Source organism: Petaurus breviceps, unplaced genomic scaffold (genome assembly GCF_028583685.1).
Source record: "Petaurus breviceps papuanus isolate PSGF00001 unplaced genomic scaffold, PetGlider_PUasm1.0 128, whole genome shotgun sequence".
Taxonomy (NCBI): Eukaryota; Metazoa; Chordata; class Mammalia; order Diprotodontia; family Petauridae; genus Petaurus; species Petaurus breviceps.
Genome location: NW_027185664.1, coordinates 490,548 through 512,157, shown reverse-complemented (window position 1 = coordinate 512,157; position 21,610 = coordinate 490,548). Strand labels below are relative to the sequence as shown.

Here is a 21,610-nt window from a genome sequence, read left to right as displayed (position 1 = left end):
CCAAAGTGATCTAGACAGAGGACTAGTTAGTTGGATTAGACTTTTAAAAAATAGTTCAACATATCTATTGGGAGGCTTATCAGCCATTCATTCAAATATTTAAAGAATGCAGCCTGGGTGGCACATTCATCACCAGACTTGCCCTTCCAGGGAACAGACCTTCTACTCGAGAATGGGTACCAAATGAAGCCATTTTTTTCCTCAGCTTTCTCCACTCTTCAGCTCTTTTAAAGACTCACAAGTTGTGCAAGGCCTGGTGCCAAATGACAGGATAATTACCAAAAGGAATAAGGCCAAGAGTGTTGTGAAGCTTAAATGAAATAATGGGTCTAATTTGTTGCCATTCAGTTGTGTCCAATTCTTCGTGACCCCATTTGAGGTTTTCTCAGCAAAGAAAGACACTGGAATGGTTTGCCATTTCCTCCTCATTTGACAGATGAGGAAACTGAGGCAAACAGGACTTAGTGGCTTGCCCAAGGTTATAGTAAGTTTCTGAGCCCACCTTTAAAATCACAAAGATGAGGCTTCCTGACTTGAGGCCTGGTGCTCTATCCACTGCCCCATCTAGCTGCCCTGATGGCTGGAAAGCACTTCGCAAAACTTGAAGTGCTACATAAATGTCAGTTATTGTTGTTTTTATTAGTCTCCAGTTACCAGGCCTCTGGTATGATGATGACTTCATTCCCTGAGCTTTCTACTGCATTCTTACTGAGCTCAAGCAATGTCTACTAACAAGACAGAGAGTGCTGGCAAATGTTAACAATCAGGCTTATTAGTTATTATTAAATGCACTAATAACATTTTCTTAAGCCTACATTATCAGCAGAACAAGCCTGATCTGCAGCATTTACCATTTATAGGACATAAAGGCTCACACTGAAAATTTAACAATAGTTCTTGCAAATTGGTCAAAGCTAGCTCCAGCACACCTCTGAATAAGTAGAAGTATCCTTATCCTCAAGGAACTTACAATCGAGTTGAGGAGATGATGCAAAATAAAATATGATAAACACACAAGTATTACTATAAGTAGGGCAACCCAGCAGTACTTTAGAAGCAGGTGAACATCACTGCCAAAAAGCAGAGAAGGTATTTAGTCAGGGAGATTTAAGAAGGAAGGGCAGTGACTTTTGCTAATGTATTTAAAACTGGAAATAAGATACTAAAAGGTAGTTCCTTTACCAAAGAAGGAAAGATGACAGGTTTTAGAGGTAGAATTCAGTTCAGCAAATATGAGCTAGGGAACTGAGAGAGCATTAAATGCAAATACTTAATTTTGTAGGTGAAGAAACTGAAGTCTAAAGAGGGAAGGTACTTTGCCCAAGATCACACAGGAGTAAATATCAGGATTCAGGTAACCCAAGAAAATCTCTAAAGTGGAAGAGAAGACATTGCTGCTCTGTGTGGGCATTTCTTGGCATTTGGAAGATGGGATGACCTGCGGGATGCCCAAAAGAGGGGAAATGTTGGGATTATCAAGGGAAAGGCAAATGTGGTATATGTGTTTCTTCTCTTCGGGCATCTCACAAGCCTTTAAATTACCTGTAGAGGCAAAAACGGTGAGAAAAAAGTGATTTCTTGCTATCCAATGCAGAAGAGAGGTTCTATTTGCTGGAACGGCAACTTTATTATATATACACACATATATGTTTATATATGTATACACATGTGGATGTCTACATATTTATATACACACCTACACATACACACATATATAAACATACATCCTGACACTGTGCTAATTAGGGGAAGCCACCTAGATTCCATTTTAGCAGCCCTCGAACTCACTAACTTCTCTCAGTTTATAAACTGCAGATAAGTTCCAGGCATGCATAGTGAAGCCCAGTAAAATATTATGCAATTAAGGATCTGCAGAGTGAAATTGGTAACTTTGAGAGGACATTGATGTTAATGAACTTGCTCCAAGGTGGGATGGATAAAAGTTAGACCAGGGGCAGATAGGTGGTGCAGTGAATAGAGCATCAGCCCTGGATTCAGAAGGACCTAAATTCAAATCTGGCCTCAGACACTTGACACACTTAGTAGCTGTTTGACCTTGGACAAGTCACTTAACCCCAATTGCCTTGCCTCCCCCCCCCCAAAAAAAGAGCTAGTCTATCACTTGCCACCAAAATTTTATGAAAATGGGACACTAAAATCATCACCCTTAGGTACGCCTCCACTTGATACAGGATCATGCTGCCTGAGTGCTTCCAGTTCCAATTTGCGGTTATGTAAGTGACTCTCTGTGCTCTTCTTCCTAGACTCTTCCTCATGCTGCCTGACTTCCTCCTCTACACTGTCTGCCTCAGTTCTCTCTGAGACTTATAAAACATGATGGATGTTTTACTCCCCACTAGCTGAAAGCATGGTCTTTCCTGGTGAGTATCCAAATGGGGTGGGTTCGCCCTGATTCAGTGGGAACCTCTTTGGTGGCTCCCTTCCTTTGGCTCATAAACTGGGCCATCCAGGGCTAAGTCTTAATTTGCCTCACATCCTATAATGCATGAACTTGGTGCTGGGAATCCATCAGCAGAAAGCAAGAACAGACAAAGGAACCCCATACCTCATCCTAGAAGAGACTTCTCATCATTAGGTCACTATATAGAAGCAATAATGATGCAGATGATGAGATCAATGGTGGTGGTGATATAATAATGATAATTAATGGCAAAATGATTACATCAAAGGTGATGAATTCTAGCTTCACTGTTTTTTATCTTTTAATCAAATGCTTTATTAACTTCTAGTTTACATCATTCATTTGCACAAGATTTTTAGTTACAAATTTCCCCCCTGGTTTTCCCCTACCCACAACCCTAAAATAACGATCCCACAGGATAGCCCCTCTTCCAATCTGCTCTCTCCCATATCTTCTCCCATACCCCCTCCGACTTTCCAGTAGGACACGGTGGATCTCTATGCCCCAGTGCCTGTATAGCTTATTTCCCAGTTACATGTAAAATAATCATTAATAATAGTATATATGTATATATATTAAACATTTGATTTTAAGACTTTGAATTCCAGATTCATTCCCTTCCTCCCTTGTGATCCACTCTCAATGGGAAGATAAGCAATTCAGTATAGGTTTTACATGTGTAGCTATGCAAAACATTTCCATACTGGATATATTGTAAAAGACTGACTATATTTTCCTCCCTCCTATCTCGCCTTCCACTTGTTCTATTCTCTACTTTGATCCTGTCTCTTTTCAAAAGTGGGTGCTTCCAACTTCCCTCCCTTCGACCATCCCTTATCTCATCCCCTTCCCCCCTACTCTCCTGTAGGGTGAGATACCCTATTTAGTTTGTATGTCATTCCCTCCCTAAGCCAAATTCAATGAGAATAAGGTTGACCCATTCCCTTTTGCTTTCCTGTTCTTCCCCTCCATTATAACCATTTTCCCTTGCCTCTTCTATATGAGATAGTTTACCCCATTCTGTCTTTCCCCATCTCCTCTCATTATATTCCTCTCACCTCTTAATTTCACCTTTTAAGTACAATCCCTTCCTATTAAATTGGTCCTGTGACCTCTATCTATGTATACCCATAAACATATATACATGCATTCACATATGTATTCATACGCACATATACCTTTCTATACAGATATATATGTATATATATATTATATATATGTGTATGTATATGTGTGTGTATCTCTATTCCCTTCAACTGTTCTCATAGTGAGAAAAGTTTCATCAGTTACAATTATAATTTTTCCATGTAGGAATATAAATAGTTAAATTTTGATAAGTTCCTTGTGAGTTTTTCCCCTGTTTACCTTCTCATGGTTCTCTTGCTTATTGTATCTGAATGTCAGATTTTCTATTCAACTCTGGTTTTTTCATCAAGAATACTTGAAAGTCCTCTATTCCACTGAATGACCACATTTTCCCCTGAAACATGATACTCAGTTTTGCTGGGTAGGTGATTCTTGGTTTTAATCCCAGCTCCTTTGACCTCTGAAATAACATGTTCCAAACTCTTCAATCCCTCAGTGTAGAAGCTTCCAGATCCTGGGTTATCCTGATTGTGTTTCCACAATATTCAAATTGTTTCTTCCAGGCTGCTTGTAATATTTTCTCCTTGATCTGGGAATTCCGAATCCTGGCTATAATATTCCTAGGAGTTTTCTTTTTGGGATCTTTTTCAGGAGGTGATCAATGGATTCTTTCAACCTCTATTTTGTACTCTGGTTCTAAAACATCAGGGCAGTTTTCCTTGAGAATTTCTTGAAGGATGATTTCTAGGTTCTTTTTTTGATCATGGATTTCAGGTAGTCCAATAACTTTTAAATTATCTCTCCTGGATCTATTTTCCAGGACAGGGGTTTTCCCAATGAGATATTTCACAGTGGCTTCTATTTTTTCATTTGTTTGGATCTGTTTAATAGTATCTTGATTTCTCATAAAGTCACTAGCTTCCATTTGCTCCAATCTAATTGTGAAGGAATGATTCTCTTCAGTGAGCTTTTGAGATTCTTTTTCCATCTGGCAAATTTGGCTTTTTAAGGCATTCTTCTCCTCATTGGCTTTTTGAGCCTCTTTTGCCATTTGAGTTAGCCTATTTTTAAGGTGTTATTTTCTTCAGTCAGGTTGTTGACTCTCATTTCATAATTTTCTTGCATCGTTCTCATTTCTCTTCCCAATTTTTCCTCCACTTCTTATTTGCTTTTCAAAATCCTTCTTAAGGTCCTCTGTAGCCTGTAACCAGCTCATATTTTTCTTGGAAGCTTTTGGTGCAGGAGTTCTGACTTCACTGTATTCCTCCTGTTCTATGCTTTGATCCTTTTTGCCCCCAAAATAGGAATGTAAAGTTGGGTTTCTCTGTTTGTTTTGCTTCCTTTTCCTGTTCATGTTGCCACTCAATTACTTGACTTTTGGGCTTTTTGCCACAGTATGTCTCTGCCATCAGACAGGGGAGCTTCATCCCAAATGCTGGGTTTGGGTGCCCTCTCTGAAGCCTCCACATGCTGGTTGCATACCCCAGGACCTCCACCCTAGACTGCAATCCAGATCCAAGCAAGTTAAATCAAGAGCGATTATCCCTCAGACTGGTGCTTGGTCCCCCTATACTCTGCAGGCCAGGAGCTGAAGCAGCCACATGTCTGTGGCTGCACAGCCAGCGCCTAGCAGCTTCTTGCCCTGGGGGCAAAAGCTGACCACACTCCCAACTACTGGATCCCAAAGTCCACACTGCACTGACCTCTCACTTTGTCCTTAGCATCTATGTGTTGGCAATTCTGGAAACCATCATAGCTGCTGTTGATCTGAAGTCCCTCCAGCCAGTGGCTGGTCAAGCCCACCCTGAGGCTAAAACTTCTGGCTTGCAGGGGGCTGGGGTAAGCTCCTAGAGGGCTGCGCTGGCCTGCCAGCTTGCTGGGCTGTCCTCAGTGGAAGGTTACCTTCTCTGTGTCATTTTGTTAGTTCTGTAGCTCCAAAGTTTCTTCAGAGTCACCTTTTACATGAATTGGGGGAGGTGAAAGCCAGAGCCCCACGGAAGTCCTATTTCTACTCTGCCATCTTGACTCCACCCCTCAGCTTCACTGTTCAAATAGACAAATAGTAGGTCTAAATAAAATCCATAATTATCAGTTCAAACACTTCAGTGTGCTCCATGAATTATTAGCAACACATTTTACCGACTTGCTCTCAGATACAAACCTGACTTCACATATCTTTGAGGGGTTTTTTTAAATTTTTGATTAAATTTTATTTTTTCTATTAATGAAAATTCATTTTCTCTCCTTCCTACCTCCCTCCCACTGGAAAAAGACAAAACAAGAAAAGCAATACACAAATATGAATAGTCAAGTAAAAGAAATTCCTCCATTGGCAACAGGCAAAAACCATTTTTCATTCTGCCCCCGGGTCCATCACCTTTCTGTCAAGAGCTGAATAACATGTTTTGTTATTGGTCCTCTGGCATTGTGGCTTCTCATTGCATTTGATCTCATCTTCCTTAACAGAAAGTATTACATATTTATTACCAAAAAAATAAGGATATCAATAACCCCTCCAACAAATATATTCAATTAAATGTTTATGCACATCATACAAAGCATTTGCAGCTTGTATTCTCAAAAAAAAATCTATAAATAGTTAAAAGAAAACAATATATTGGTTGGGGAACCAAAAGGGAATGCCAAAGAGTTTTATGAGTAAAAAGAGAAATTCATTATGGATCCGATACTGGAAATGCTGCTCCAAAATGCCACAAATTACTACACCATTTACATTACTTTATTGATTCTCCCAAAGCCTTTGACTAAGATCCACATTCTTGGATTATTCATATACTGCAATTGTATAAAAGAGATCCAAGAATAATAAATACACTAGAAGTTCTTTAAACTCTTAAAGATTATTGAGGACAAAGGATATGAATAGGCAGTTGTCAGAAGCAGAAATCAAAGTTGTCTATAAGCATATAAAAAATGCTCGAAATCAGCATAGATAAGAGAAATAAAAATTAAAGCAACTCTGAAATACTACATCATGCCTATCAGAAACAAAAAATGCTACTGAGAATGAGGGAAAATAAGTACACTAATAAATTGTTGGTAGAGTTGTGAACTGTTCCAATCATTCTGGAGAATAATTTGGAACTGTGCCCAAAGGACTATTAAACTGTGCATACCCTTTATTCCACCAATACCTCTACTGGGTTTTTGTCCCAAAGAGATAAATAAACAGGGGAAGGCCCATTTGTAAAAATATTTATGATAGTTCTTTTTGTGGTGGCAAAGAATTGAACATTGAAGGAAAGCTCATTAATTGGGGAATGGCTGAACAATTCATGGCATAAGGATTGTGATAGAGTAACATTGTGCTATTAGAAATGAGGAGGGCATGGGTTCAAGAAATACATGGCAAGACCTATAACCAGGAGATCATTGTGCATAGTAATAGCAATGTTGTAATGATGATCAACTGTGAAAGATGTGGCAACTCTAATCAATACAATGACCTAAGACAATTTCAAAGGACTCATAATGAAAAAAAAAAAACACTATCCACCTCCAGAGAGAGAAATGATGAACTCTGAGTGCAAACTGAAGCATAATTTTCTCACTTTCTATATGTTTTCACTTTTCTGTGATACAGCCAAAATGAAAATATATTTTGCATGCTTTCACATGCATAATTGATATGATTTTGCTTCTCTTCACAGTGGGTGGGGATGACTGATGGGGGATGGAGAATTTGGAACTCAAAATTTAAAAAGAAAAATCTGAAATAAATAATATTTTAATAAATATTGAATCTATCCCTCTCTTCAGATAACTTTTGTTTATGTGGGTTGTATCTATTGATATTTACCATATTAGTAATTAAATACCTTAGTATTATGTTAAAAAGAGTTTTGACCTCACAAACCCCTTGAAAGGTTCTTAGGGACCCACAGAGGTCTCCATACCACACTTAGAGAACCAGTATGCTACAATATCTGATGTCTACATGGAAAATTATTCTCTATTGAAAACATACCACTAATTGAATAATGTCAAGAACAATTGATATAAAAAGAGGCATCTCCTAAGGAGACAGTGGACCAAAGGGCCCATTTTCCCATAGCCTTTCAACAATCATCATTTCCTTTTTAAGTCATTTTTACCAATATGACAAGGATGAGATGCAATGTCACTGTTCTAATTTTCATTTCCATTATTAAAGATTAATTATTGTGTCTCTTATCAATATTTAATGATATTAAAGCATTTTTCACTTTTATTGGTAGACAAATGTATTCCCTTTGAGAACTGCATGTTCATATTCTTTGGCCATTTATCTATTAGGCAATGGTTGCCATCCTTAAATATTTTAATCAGTTCCTCATAAATCTTGAATAACAGACCTATATCAGGGAAACTTATTGCCAAGGTCTGTCCCTAGTTAACAATTTCCCTTTTAATTTTAACTGCACTGATTTTGCTTGTGAAAAAAAAAATAATATTGTCCATTTATCTTTGGTAAGCATCTCTATTTCTTCTTTGCTCATTAACTTTTTCTCTGCCCACAGTTATAAAATATTTTTTTTCCTTGCTCATCTAATTTGTTTGTGGTGCAACCTTTCATATCTAGGTCATCTATCCATTGCGGCATGTGGTATGAAATCTTTATCTAAATCTAATTTATGCCAGCCTGCTTTTCAGATTCACCACAGATTTTTGTCTAGTAGTGGGCTCCTTATCCGAGTATTTGTGGTCTCTAGGTCTGTCAAACACTACAAAGCTATGATAATTTGCTTCTATATTTTGGATACTGAATATATTGCACTGATTTGCTTCTCATCCCCAAACTCTTTATTATTTATTTACACAAAGAAATCACTTAATCCACCTGCACAATAGTCCACTACACTTTGAATCTAAAAGAATAGTAGCAGAATATGTAAGAACATTTCTATGTGAACCCCATCAAAAAAGATGGGAAAAAACAGAAAGAATAAAAACATAAATTTATTTTATTCCATCAAATAATATGAAGAAAAAAAACCAAACTGATAATGATAAGGATGGTAACAATTCAAATTTATATACAAACAATTTGCAGTAAGGCTGAAGATAGAAATGTTTTGGGGAGTACCAATACAGAGAAATATGTTGCTGGAGGGAGAGACTTTCAGCTGGGCTATGGACATCAAGTAAATGTCCTTCAAACGGTATGGCTCTGTCTGAGACAACTTGTCAAATAAGGGAGATGGAAACAATAACTTTAAAGGATAGGAAATCAAAGATCAACACCTCCAGAAGACATCTTATTCATTCTCTTGATTTGCTTTGGTACATAGAGGCTATGCCAACATCACAAAGCTGCTAATACTCTTATTTTGGGGGCCTCAGAGATGTTAATCAACTTAAATGCCAACTTCTGTCCTTACCTCTCCTCTGAGAGTAACCTCTCATTTTCTGATGCTGTGCTGTTCCTCACGTAAGACACTCCACCTCCCAACATGGTGCATTTTCACCAGCTATTCCCCCATACCTAGAATTTTCTCCTTCCTCTTCTCTGACTCCTGGCTTCTTTCAAATCCCACCTTCTACAGGAAGCCATTTCCAATTCCTCTCAATGCTAGTGCTTTCCCTCTGAATTTACCTACAATTTACCCTGTATGTCTCATGCACAGTTCCTTGCATATTGTCTCTCCTATTAGACTGGGAGCTCCTTGAGATCAGAGACTGTTAATTTAATTTTCTTTCTTTGTATTCCCAGTGCTTAGCACAGTGTCTGACACATTGTAGATGCAGGTGTTTAATAAATGCTTGATGAATGACTGACTAACCTTCCCAAGCCTTTTTCAGAGTTGCCTTTTCCTAGTTTCCTCATTGTTAGCCAATTTCTCCCTTGCAACTCAAGTTTCTTCTCCCTTGTGTTTTTTGTTTGTTTGTTTTTCCTTTTTGGATGGGGGAAGGAAGGGCAATTGGAGTTAAGTGACTCGACCAAGGTCGCACGGCTAGTAAGTATGTCAAGCGTCTGAGTCCAGATTTGAACTCAGGTCCTCCTAACTCCAAGTCTGTGCCACCTAGCCACCCCCTTTCTCCCTTATGTACTACAAACTCCACCCCATCCTTCGGGTCTTCCTTTGAGAATCAGGGTGTCAGACAGTACATAGAAACTGACAATGGGACAAACAGGTTCAAATCTCTTTTTGAAAACTTACTATCTGTGGGACAATGAAGTATCTCCAAGCTTTAGTTTTACTATCTGTAAAATGGAAATAATTATATTAGTACTACCTACATCACCTGGTTCATGTACTAAGCACACAAAAACATGAGCTTATCCTATACTTTTCGTAGCAATTTCAAAATCTCAAGAGACATTTAATGATCTATATCAGCCCTTCTGCATACTAAAAAAAGGAGGTTTTACACAGTTTACCTCCAAAAAATCAGCCCATAATCAAGGTGAAAGTAAGTGTCATTGAAACCACTCTGATATCATCTAATGGACGTCCTGTGTGTAGCATGATATATCTTGGATACCCTGGTATGGATGCAAAGTAAAATTAATAAGGAAGATGTCAGTAACTAAGCCATAATATAGTAATACTTGGACCTACTACCTAACAATAAGGTGACTTTTTCACTTTTCCTTTAAATGATCATAACAATTCACCAAAATATAGCATTTCTAGATTGGCCACACACTTTCCTCACACCTCTGTGAGAGTGACAGTACAAGTATCCTCATTTATACAGATGGGGAAACTGAGGTTCAGAGAAGAGAAGTGAGTTGTCCATGGGCACACATAATAAGTATCAGAGCCGGAGGTCACACCCAGGGGTCCTGCTGTCAAATCCAGTCCTCTCTTTACTATACCTATGCCATGTGTATTGTCAAATATTTATTGAGTTCGGTGATTCTCAAACTTTTTGATATCAAGACATTTTTACACTCTTAAAAAGTACTGAGGACCCCTAAAGAGCTTTTGTTTATGTGGGTTATATCTACCAATATTTGCCATATTAGAAATTTAAATGTATTAATATTATGATGAAAATAATTTTAACCACATAGAATTCCTGAAAAGATCTTGGAGACCCCCAGGGATCCACAGACTATACTTTGAGATCCAGTGATCTAGTCTTATGACAAATAAATGTGAAAAGTTTTCTGATAATATAAAAGCCAAATGTTTTGTATCTGTAATGTTAAAAATCACCAAAATGTCTTTTATTCCTAACATCCACTTCCCAAAATACTTCCTTACTTCTTTAAAAATAATTCACCGTTCTGATCAATAGCATTACTCATTATGTTCAGAGAACTTACAAGTTCTTTTCTTCCATTTCACAAAAGAAGAAACTTTAGCACAAACAAGTAAGGCAATTTAGAAAAAACAAATTATGACAAGGTCTGGAAATTGAAATTTTTTGAATGAAGAAGAGACGATATAAACAGGGCTATACAAGAAAGAGCATTTTAGGATAAACACCTTGTTTCCTAAAGATCCCACTTTCAATACCTACTTCCCAACTACCCCTCTCAAACTGTAGAAAAATGGAAGGTCCCCATACCGTTTAATCCACAGGCAGGTTCCTTTTGTTCTAGAGAGCCCCACTTCTTCCACAGAGAATCTGAGTGTATTTGTCTCTTATAAATGATATGTGGGTGATGCTTTCCTGTAGCCAGTGGATGCATTTTAACAGGTTCAATGAAATAGTCTCCATGTTGTAGGCGAAAAAATCCAGTCTGAAAAAAATATTCAATAAGAGGACAGATTTAGATCAACTTCTTACAAGTGAAAGAAAAGCTAAGAGAAAACAAAATTCTATGGATGTTGCTGCTTGCTGAAGGCCAGCATTTCTGTAGTTCACAATTCAGCCCCAAACATACATTTTCTCCTTTATATACATCTAAAGGGCTGTCCAGTACTGATACCAGTCACCAAGGAGGATCCCTCAGTAGCGACTTAATAATTTGCAAGAATGACATGATCTCCTAATGACTTCAGCACTTTCTAAATTGCCCCTGGGCACATTATCCAAGCAACAGCTTTTCCAGGTACTCTATTTGAACTCCCTGCCATCTTATCCTAACCTGATGCTTCATCTGCTTGGAAGCCAAGCTAAGCTCTCTCAGTTGGTGAATGAGTAAAGACCAATCTATTCTGCTGTATCTAGCTGGCCCCAAATTAGCTTCATAGGCTCTCCAGCTATTTACCCCAGGTATCTTGCTTATCAGCTCTTCTGAGACAAGAATATACCCTCACCTCACCCCAGCCCTAGCTTTTGACACAGTAATCAAATCCATTCTTTCCAGAAAAGGCATGTCAATTAACTGCATGTGGATAGACTCACCATCCCAGGAGTCCCAAGACCAATTCTCTTGATCACCACTTCTATCATATGACCCAACAAAAATCACAGATGCATGACAAAGTTCCTGACACATAGAATTTCAACACTTAAATGTTTTTTATTAATTGATTGATTCACTCACTTCATTCATTCATTCAACCATTCCTCTCCATTGGTCTAGAATATGAACTGCTCATCACAAGGTTATTGAGTAGTGAAACTGTTACACCACTGACCTACATGATAAAGTACAGGGTAGGGTAAGATATACTCATGTGATCTACAAGAAACAGGAGCTACACACAGCATGACCAAGGGATTCTCATTGCTAGACCAATTCCCACCACATCTTGGAAGAGCCACCTGCTGGTTCTCTGCAGGTTGTTCTGTGGTTCTTTTGTCTTTCATTCTTGAAGAGGCCTGTGACATCAGGAAGATAATACCACGACTTGAAATGGACCTGGATTTGATTAAGTGAGGACTGTGCAAAGTCACTAGCCTCACTTTCTCCTCTAGAGTCATCTAGGTCCAGTGACCAGATACAGATCAAAACAAATGAAGATAGCCCAAGATGTGGTGGGAGATCTTGGCCTTTGTAAGCTACGGTTCACTTTAATCAAACCACACTATTTTATTCTAGAGGAAACTGAGAAGCAGAGATGTTAAGTGACTTGCCCAAAAATTTGAACCCAGGTCTTCTGATCTTAAATTGAGTACTCCATCCATTGCACCATGCTGCCAGAGATCACCCTTTATGCTATTTTCCCCCCTCTGGGAGCCTCACTCTTCCTTCTAGAAGAGAATTATCTGTCAGAAACACTTTGATGGATTGCACTTTTGGGCTCCCCTCTTATGAATCTAATACTTAGACCCCCTACACACCATTAATCCTTTTCCAGAATGCTCTTATTTGCACTGACAATTCCAATATACAGTTTTTGACTTGGAGCCAGGATAGGAGTTGGACTTCTGAGACCAGCCCATGGACCCTGAATCTCAGGGTAATAATAGGACCTGAGAAAAGTCTATCTGAGAAAAAATTCCCCAAGAGATATGTCACTCCAAGTTAATCTATGGAAAATCCCTAGTCTGTCTTTGCTATATATGGTGAGTATTCTGATTCTCAGCATCATGGGTATAAAGATGATTCAAACAATCAGTGAATTACAAGAAAGAAGCCTATGAAAAAAGAGGGTTCAGGGTGGCTAGGAGGCACAGTGAATAGAGTACTGGCCCTAGAGTCAGGAGGACCTGAGTTCAAATCTGGCCTCAGACACTTAACACAAAAACTAGCCATGTGACCTTGGGCAAGTCACTTAACCCCAACTGCCCTACCTTCTACCCTCCAAAAAAAAGAAGAGGGTTCTTGTTACCACAGATAACTTCATCTGGCATCTAACAACACCTTAATGCAGCCACTTCTAAAATTTTTTCTTACTCTTTTTAATCTACATTTGTATTTCAGTCTCTGTGGGACTCCCAGCACGGAAATTCCCTCCAAAAGTTAAGTAACTTGCCAATAGCCAAGTAGAAAATACTTATCAGAAAGCAGGACTTGAATCCAGATTTTCTTGACTCCAAAGTCAACCTTCTTTACAAAATTACTTATCTAGGTGGAAATCACAAATTCTACAAGAAGTTTCATGCCTTGGTCACTGATATTCCTCATTTTCTATTGAATTACAAGTCATACTATTATGAAGGAAGACAGCAAACCCATCTCAACCAGGGTTCCAGTCATCCTGACATAGGACACAGGGTTTAGAACCATAAAGAAGCTTAATGATCATCTAGTCTAGAGGTGTCAAAGGCCTCCCAAAACAAATTAAAGTGTAACTTGGAAATATTTAACAAAACAAATAAAAATATAATAGGATTTAGATAATTTCAATATAGAGTTTTCTAAACTGACATGCAAATTAAAGGGATCCTTTCATATGGCTTAGTACCCCCTTTCCTATCTGAATTTGATACCACTGATCTAGGGGTAGCATTTTTACAGATGAGGAAACCGAGGCTCCAATTTTTGTTAGAAAAGGGAACAGATAACCAAGCTAGCATTCAAACCATGCTTTCTTTACACTCAAAATCCAGTGCTTCTTCCTGTTGTTGCTTTGAGGACTGTCGTTTTTCTCTGTCACTGCTTTTCCTTGAAGGCAGAACCTCTCATAGGAAGAGTCAAGGCATGAAAACAGCTGGAAATAGACTCTTTATAGCTCAGGGATTTGGTTCCATTTCTATAATTAAACATAAGCAGTGTACAGAAAGAGAACTTGGATCTGATATGGGATGTTAAAGTACATTTCCACTCCATAGTAACAAAACAGGTCTGCCAATAGGGCCAGAGATTCTATGAATATTGTGTGACCTTCATCAATTGAATATCATTTTCCTCAGGGACATACCTGGGGCGTCTAGCATGCAGTGGCCAGGCCTAGAGTCAGGAAGCACAGAGCTCAAATCTAGCCTCAGACACTTACTCGCTTTGTTACCCTGGGCTTAACTCTGCTTGCCTCAGTTTCCTCATCTCTAAAACGAGCTGGAGAAGGAAATGGAGAACCAGTCCAGTATCTTTGCCAAGGAAACCCCAAATGGGGTCGCAGAGGAGTGAACCTCACTAAAATAACTGAACGACAAGAAAGGGAGGAAAAGAACACACAACAATGAGATTTTAATGGTGTTTCCTCAACCCCAAATCTGGCTTCCAGTTTCGTAGAGGGAGATGGGGCTCTGGCCCAAGGCACCACGATCACTTTCTCGTAGCAGGAACGGGGTGCTGCTCTTTTCCCAAACGTTCCGTTTCCATTTGCATTCTTCTTCCTATACGCTGTTGGTTGCTGGGGTTGTTTCTATATTATCCAGCCCAAACGTGACCCCAAAATCCATCCACAAACTGCCCCTCAGCTGCAAAGTCATTCTCCAGTCATACCCAGACGGAACTGAGGCATCAGCAGGAGGAACTCGGGCCCACTAAGACAAGAGCAAGGAGGGAAGGTGAAGAGCAGAGACACCTAGGTCAGGTGATGACAGGCCTTTTCCTGCCTCGGCCCCTTCTGGCAGCTAGGTGAAGCCCACAGAGACTCTCAGGATCACGCGTTTATATGCTAACTACAACATAGAAGATTACAAAGGAAAGCTATTATATTAAAATACAGTTATCAAAATATGTTTTTCCAAGTTCATAGACCTAACATTAAGAACCATTACATTGTGGGGATTCTGAGAAAAGAAAGCTTCATAGTAAGACTCTAGACCTTTGTTCTGTCAGACTCTACCTCTTAAAGGCATTGAACAGTCACGTGAGGGTGTCCGTGTAGATCACATGAGCATACACAGCACCCATATGTAGGGACTCAAAGCTGTGCACATCTGGCAAGCATGTGCATTGCAGCATGTAGTTCTCACTTCCTTTAATGTTACAGAAGCCAGACTGTTCTGAAATGAAGGATCTGAGGTCTGCTTTACAAAGGAAAGGATTCTCCTCCTTCATCGTGCCCCATCCCATCCCCTTCCTCCATTAGATAGAAACATCCCTGAGTGCCAGTGGCTGATAATGTGTCTTCTTCACAACAGCTATTCAGTCCATCAAAACAATATTTATGCTGCATAATGCCTGCTATATTCTAGGCATTGTGCCACCATGTTGGGGAGAGAGACAAAGATCAAAATGGAATAGTTCCTGCCTATGGGGAGAGAAAACATGCATATGTAGAAGCACATTCTCCCTCTCTCTCTCTCTCTCTATTCATATATATACATATACATAATATACATATATTATATATACATTTATATATATATACATACACCCACATAAAATAATTTTTGGGGAAAAGCAGTAGAAGTTAGGGGTATCAAGATAGACCACATGTGAGGGGTGACATCTGAACTGAATTTTAAAGAACACTTGGAATTCTAAGAGATTTGGGACAGGGATGGAATATATTCTAACCATGGAGGAACTTCCCTTGCAAAGGCACAGAGATAGATAATGCAATTTTCAGTGTGACATGTGCTTCAACAGAAAGAGTATTTTGGTGAGACCATAGTGTGCTTTCAAGCACTCAAAGGAGTAAAGTATGAGTAACTAGGTGGTACAATGGATAGAGTACCACATCTGGAGTCAGGAAGACCGGAGTTCAAGGTTGACCTCAGACCCTTATTAGCTGTGTGACCCTGGAAAGTCACTTAATCTTGTTTGCCTCAGTTTCCTCATCTATAAAATAATGTGGAGAAGGAAATGTCAAACCACTCCAGTCTCTCTGCCAAGAAAACCTTAAATGGGGTCATGAATAGTAGGACATAACTGAAACATCTAAATGACAATAAATTATAAGACTAATTCACATTAGTGACTTAATTCCCATTAGGGACCATCCTTCCCATCACAGCTCAGGAGGAGTTCTAAAGCCACGTTTTTGCCAAATCAATTCAATTCAATCCAACAATTTACTATGACCCTACTATGTGCAAGGCCCTGTGCCATAAGGGCAGCAAAATAAAAAACCTCTTTAAAAATAGTTGGCGTTTTTTCCTTGTGCATGTATCACTGGTGCCTACCACCTAGGAGTCCTTTAATAAAGGGTCTGTGAATCTGCTGAACTGAAATTCTAGGCACTGAAGGACACACAAAGATAATTAAGATTCCTGTTTTTGTTGGGATAATTTTACTGCCCTAACATTCTCACTTTGCCTCGTTGAAGGAGAACCAGACTGAGTCTGAACAAAAATCGAACTGCCCAATTCTGTAGGGGCTCCCCATCAGCTGCAACATGTCTGCAAGACCTGTGCTGGGAAGGGAGGCTGGAGGGAGAATTATCCCTAGATAGAACTAGGAGGTAGGTAGAATATGCATCAATAAATGAATACTCTCTTGCCCTTCTTTTCACTGAATTTCTTTATCCAACAGTGCTATTCTGGTGGGGCTCCCTCTCCAACTAAACATCTTGATGTCTCATACTTACTTATTTCTATGCTCCCCATAAAAACCCACTGTCTGTTGGAAAGAATCCTATATTCATTCTGACTAAAGTAAACATGGTGATCAGACTTAATTGTTACTCCTTCCATGCATAGTCATATTTTAATAGGAAACAATTCCTTAAGTTAAAGGAATAAGTTGCTAACAGAGGAAGTTTATGTGTCAATAATAAGAACGTCTAGCATTTACACTGCACTTCAAATTTTGCAAAGTGCTTTAAAATAATATCTCATTTTAATCTTCACAGTGACCCTGGAAGGCAAGCGCTATTATTATCACCCTTATTTTGCAGGTGAAGAAACTGAGGCAGACAGGAGTTACGTGACTCAGGGTCACAGTGCTACTAAGTGTCTGGGGCCAGAACTGAACTCTGGATTTTCTGATTCTAGATCCAAAGCTCTATTCATCACACCACTTACCTGCCACATCGGACTGTGGAAAAACAGGCCCTTCACCTTAAAACTGTCTCTGGTAAGTAATTAATAGTGCAACATAGTGGAAACATACAAACCTCAGCTGTGCTACTTAGATGGTCTCTGTTCTTCCCTTACTAAAGAAGTCACAACCCATCTGAGGCTGTTTTCTTATCTGTAAAGTAAGAAGAATGCACCAGATGATCTCTAAGGTCCAGAACTGAATTCTTTAAGTTGATAGAAGATTCCTCATGGACAGATTTCTTAGAGCTCAGCCAGGGCTCAGTCCCACAATACTTTCTTGTTACTATTGCTGCTGAGAAGTTGAAAAGAACTATTCAAAGACAAGATGGGAGTGAGGTTTTTTTCCCCCAACACATTCTTAGCTTGTAAGCAGTTGCTCTAAAAAAAATCCTTCAGACTGATTTATCTGAAATAAAACTCCAGTTCTCTGTCTATGACTTGGGGTCCTAGGGGAAATTAACAACATCCCTTAAAAAGCACAGATTCCAGAAGCTTTTAAAAAGCAGTTTTCTTAGAGCCATCAAGCTGGGGTGCCCTTGAAAGTCCATCTAATCTGTGACTTTCTACCTTCAGTGAAGAACACACATCAGTAGTGCCAGGAAGACAAACAAGAATGACTACTCTTTGAACATTTAGTCAGAAGAAGCTTCTGCTACCTCTGCTGGGAGCGCATCCCAATGTCCCAATTTGCACTAGCAAGAAACTCTTCCTTGAGGGACAACTAGGTGGTGCAGTGAATAGAGCACTAGTCCTGGAGTCAGGGGGACCTGAGTTCAAATGCGACCTCAGACACACAACACTTTGACCATGGGCAAGTCACTTAACCCAAATTGCCCTGCCCTCCAAAAAAAAAAAGGAAAAAAAAAAATTTTTTTTTAATTTTTTAATTTAATTTAAATTAATTTATTAAAAAAAATTAAAAAACTAAAAAAATCAAGAAACTCTACCCTACTGGATAAAGAAAAATCCCTCAGTTTGTAGCTTTAAATGAATTCCTTCTGTCTTTAGGTATTTGTATCCCCAGTGCTTAGCAGAGTGTCTGGCACATAGTAGGTGCTCAATTAATAGTTATTAATGTTAACAAAATTAATATTAAAATAAAGTTAAATAAAATTAGCATTTTATTAACTGACTGGCTATTGTATTTTCTGTGAGTTTTAGATTTCAAGGTTCCATAGCAGAAGCCCAAAAGAGAGAAGAATCAAAAAACCCAAATTTTAGCCTTTACACTGCCACTAACTTACTGTGTGACCACAAACATGTCACTTAATTATAAATCTCAGTTTCCATAGTTCTAAATGACAGGGTTACACTAGGTAATTTCATAAAATCCCTTCTATCATAAAATTCTAGGATTCTAAGTCTTATAATGCCAGCTCCTAAAAACAAGAGTAATTTATACTTGGGCAAAGTTTTGTTTTTGTTCAGTCATTTCAGTCATATCAAACTCTGTGTTACCCCATTTGGGTTTTTGTTTTTGTTTTTTAGCAATTGGGGTTAAATAACTTGCTCAAGGTTACACGGCCAGTTATTTCTGGGTGGTGCTAAGTATCTAAGCCCAGATTTAATCCCCAGGTCATCCCGACACTGGAGCCAGTGCTCTTACTCGCTGAGTCACCTGGCTGCCCCTGATTTGGGGTTTTCTTGGGAAAGATACTGGAATGGTTTGCCATTTCCTTCTGTAGCTCATTTTACAGATGAGGAAACTGAGGCAAAGAGGGTGAAGTGACTTTCCCAGGGTCACACAGCTAACACATGTCTGAGGCCCTTTTTGACCTCATGAAGATGAGCCTTCCTAACTTCAAGCCTGGTGCTCTATCCAACTGCCCCACCTACCTGCCCACAGCAATGTTTTACACATTACAAAGCATTTCTACAATATGCTGAAGTCCTCAGGTAGACAGGATTAAGTCTTATTATTTCCATTTTACAGACAAGAAGACTGAAACTAAATGAAGCTAAATCTCTCACCTAAAGTTACACAGGTAGTTAATGGCAGAGTTGGTACACCAATAAAGGTCATCTGAGTGAGTCATCTCTCCACTGACATTTCTCTACCTTTGCTTTATAAGATAATATTACAAGGTAGTGAAGAAGAGTGCAGAGGGGTGGCTGGGTGGTGCAGTGAATAGAGCACTAGCCCTGCAGTCAGGAGGACTTGCGTTCAAATCCAGCCTCAGACACTTAACACAAAGCTAACCATGTAACCGTGGGCAAGTCACTTAACCCCAATTGCCCTGCCTTTCCCCCTCCAAAGAGCAAAAAGAAAAATCTTAAAAAAAAAAAAAGAGTAGAGAGAGAGCCAGTCTTGGAATCAAGCTCTACCTCTGCAACATCCTGCTTATGGGACTCTGAGCAAGTCACTCAACTTCTCATTACCCCAGGGGACTCTTTAAAACTAGAAATCGCTAAGAGGCAGCAGCTGTGCATTGATGGAGGGAGTTTTCTTAATGGAAGTTCCCTATAATAGGGAAAACATGAATCCAATCCAGAAAAGTAAAAAAAAAAACTTTTTAAAAGTTTCTCATTTCTATAGAAAGATTCATTACTATGAACACATGGAACATGATTTAACTCCCCAAAAACCAATCAAATATTTATTGAGCACCTAGAAATGCTGGAAAATACTGAAGAAGGACCATAAGATGCCATAGAGTACAACTTCTTCATTTTACTTTTTTTTTCTTTTTGGAGGGGCAATTGGGGTTAAGTGACTTGCTCAAGGTCACACGGCTAGTAAGTGTTAAGTGTCTGAGGCTGGATTTGAACTCATGTCCTCCTGACTCCAGGGCTGGTGCTTTATTCACTGTGCCACCTAGCTACCCCTTTCTTCATTTTACTTATGAGGGAAACTGAGGCATAGAAAGTTTATGCAGCCTACCTAGGGTCACACAGCTAGCACTATATCTGAACTGGAATATGAAATGGATTCTGAATCCAAGTCCAGTCAACCAACCACAACACCAAACTACCTTTCAAGATCTAGGAAATGATAAAGACGGGATTCAAAATTGAGGATTTCCTGTCTCCAATTACATCACACAAATTACAAAGAAATATAAAGACTTCTTTCACAAAACCTTGACTTCCAAATGGGTGAGATTACTCTCTGTTCCATCTGCACCCATTTGCCAGCAGCATTCAGATTAAACAAAGCAGTCTTTCCCATGCACCAAGCACCAACCAAGAGTCTGTTGTTTGCCATCCCTTGAACCTACTGTTTTCATTCCTCTCCAAAACCTTTGTTTATAATGGTTCTTCCCTACCATATATGTTGCTTCCCTTCAACCCTCAACCATCCTTTTATCCTGCCTCTTTGAGAACTAAGGGCAAACAAAAACAATAACAAACAACAATAATCCTGCCTCAGACACTAGCTGTATGTACATGGACAAGCCACAACCTCTCTAAGCCTCTAGAAAATGGGAATGATAACAACAGTGTCTATATCATGGGGTTGCTGTGAAGATCAAATGAGTTAATACATGTACAGTGTTTTGCAATTCTGAAAGTACTAAGTAATCGTTAACTATTATCACCCATATTCTACTTAAACTTTAATATTCAACTCATGTTCTGCCATGAGGTTGTCCCTAAGCACTCCAGCCTACCCTCTCTCCCAATCTAGCTCTAATTATACTTAGCTCAACATTCTTTGCCAAATGTTTCAATCACGGTAACCTCATTTGCCTGAGGAGATTGGAATCTCCTTGAAGGCAAGTACCAAAATGCATACTTCTTGTTTCCCCTTTTACTCTAATCAAACATAAATCAACGAGCATTTATTAAACACCTGTTATATTCCAGGCACTGTGATAGCTTCTGTGGGTGTAAAAACAAAAATGAAACAGCTCCTGCCCTCAAATAGTTTGCATTTAGTGGGGAAAAAAAACCATATACACACTTAAATAAAATGCAGGCTTGTCTGGGTGTGCCTAATCTGGTGGTCTTGGAGCTAACATGGAGGCTTCTTCTGCTAACATGCCAGTGGAGGTAGCCTCACTGCATTGGCTACCTGCATCTTTAAAATTGGCAAGACTGAGCCAGTCTCTCTCTTTCTGCTTCTCTCTTTTCAACAACTCTTATCTGCTGCCTCCAGAGAGTGAAGGTTCTAGTTCCTCCCCAGCATGGGAAACATGAACTGAATGGGTGAGCGGGGAAAGGACATGCTTGTTGTTCCCTATCATACACACACCCTGGGCAGGGAGGTATTTGCCACAATTTCAGGTGCTGGAGGTGATCCCTGCAGGAACAGTATGGAGTTTGAACCAAGGTGACCTTGGAACCAGAACTGCAGGCAGAATAATGCAAGCCTGGCATGGGAGCCCTGAGCAATGAGGATGCCTAGTACCTGAACTCTAGTTTAGGTTTGGACTTGAA

The 21,610-nt window shown here is 39.3% G+C and overlaps 1 protein-coding gene across 1 annotated transcript in view; it reads right to left on the bottom strand.

Moving 5' to 3' along the window:
• The window catches only part of LOC138172274 (A disintegrin and metalloproteinase with thrombospondin motifs 12-like), a 598,980-nt gene that overhangs the window by 430,429 nt on the left and 146,941 nt on the right, over positions 1–21,610 (bottom strand). Inside the window, exon 3 of the mRNA XM_069101962.1 lies at positions 11,030–11,204. Within this exon, the coding sequence (XP_068958063.1) occupies positions 11,030–11,204 (175 nt within the window). The remainder of the gene's footprint in view (positions 1–11,029; positions 11,205–21,610) is intronic.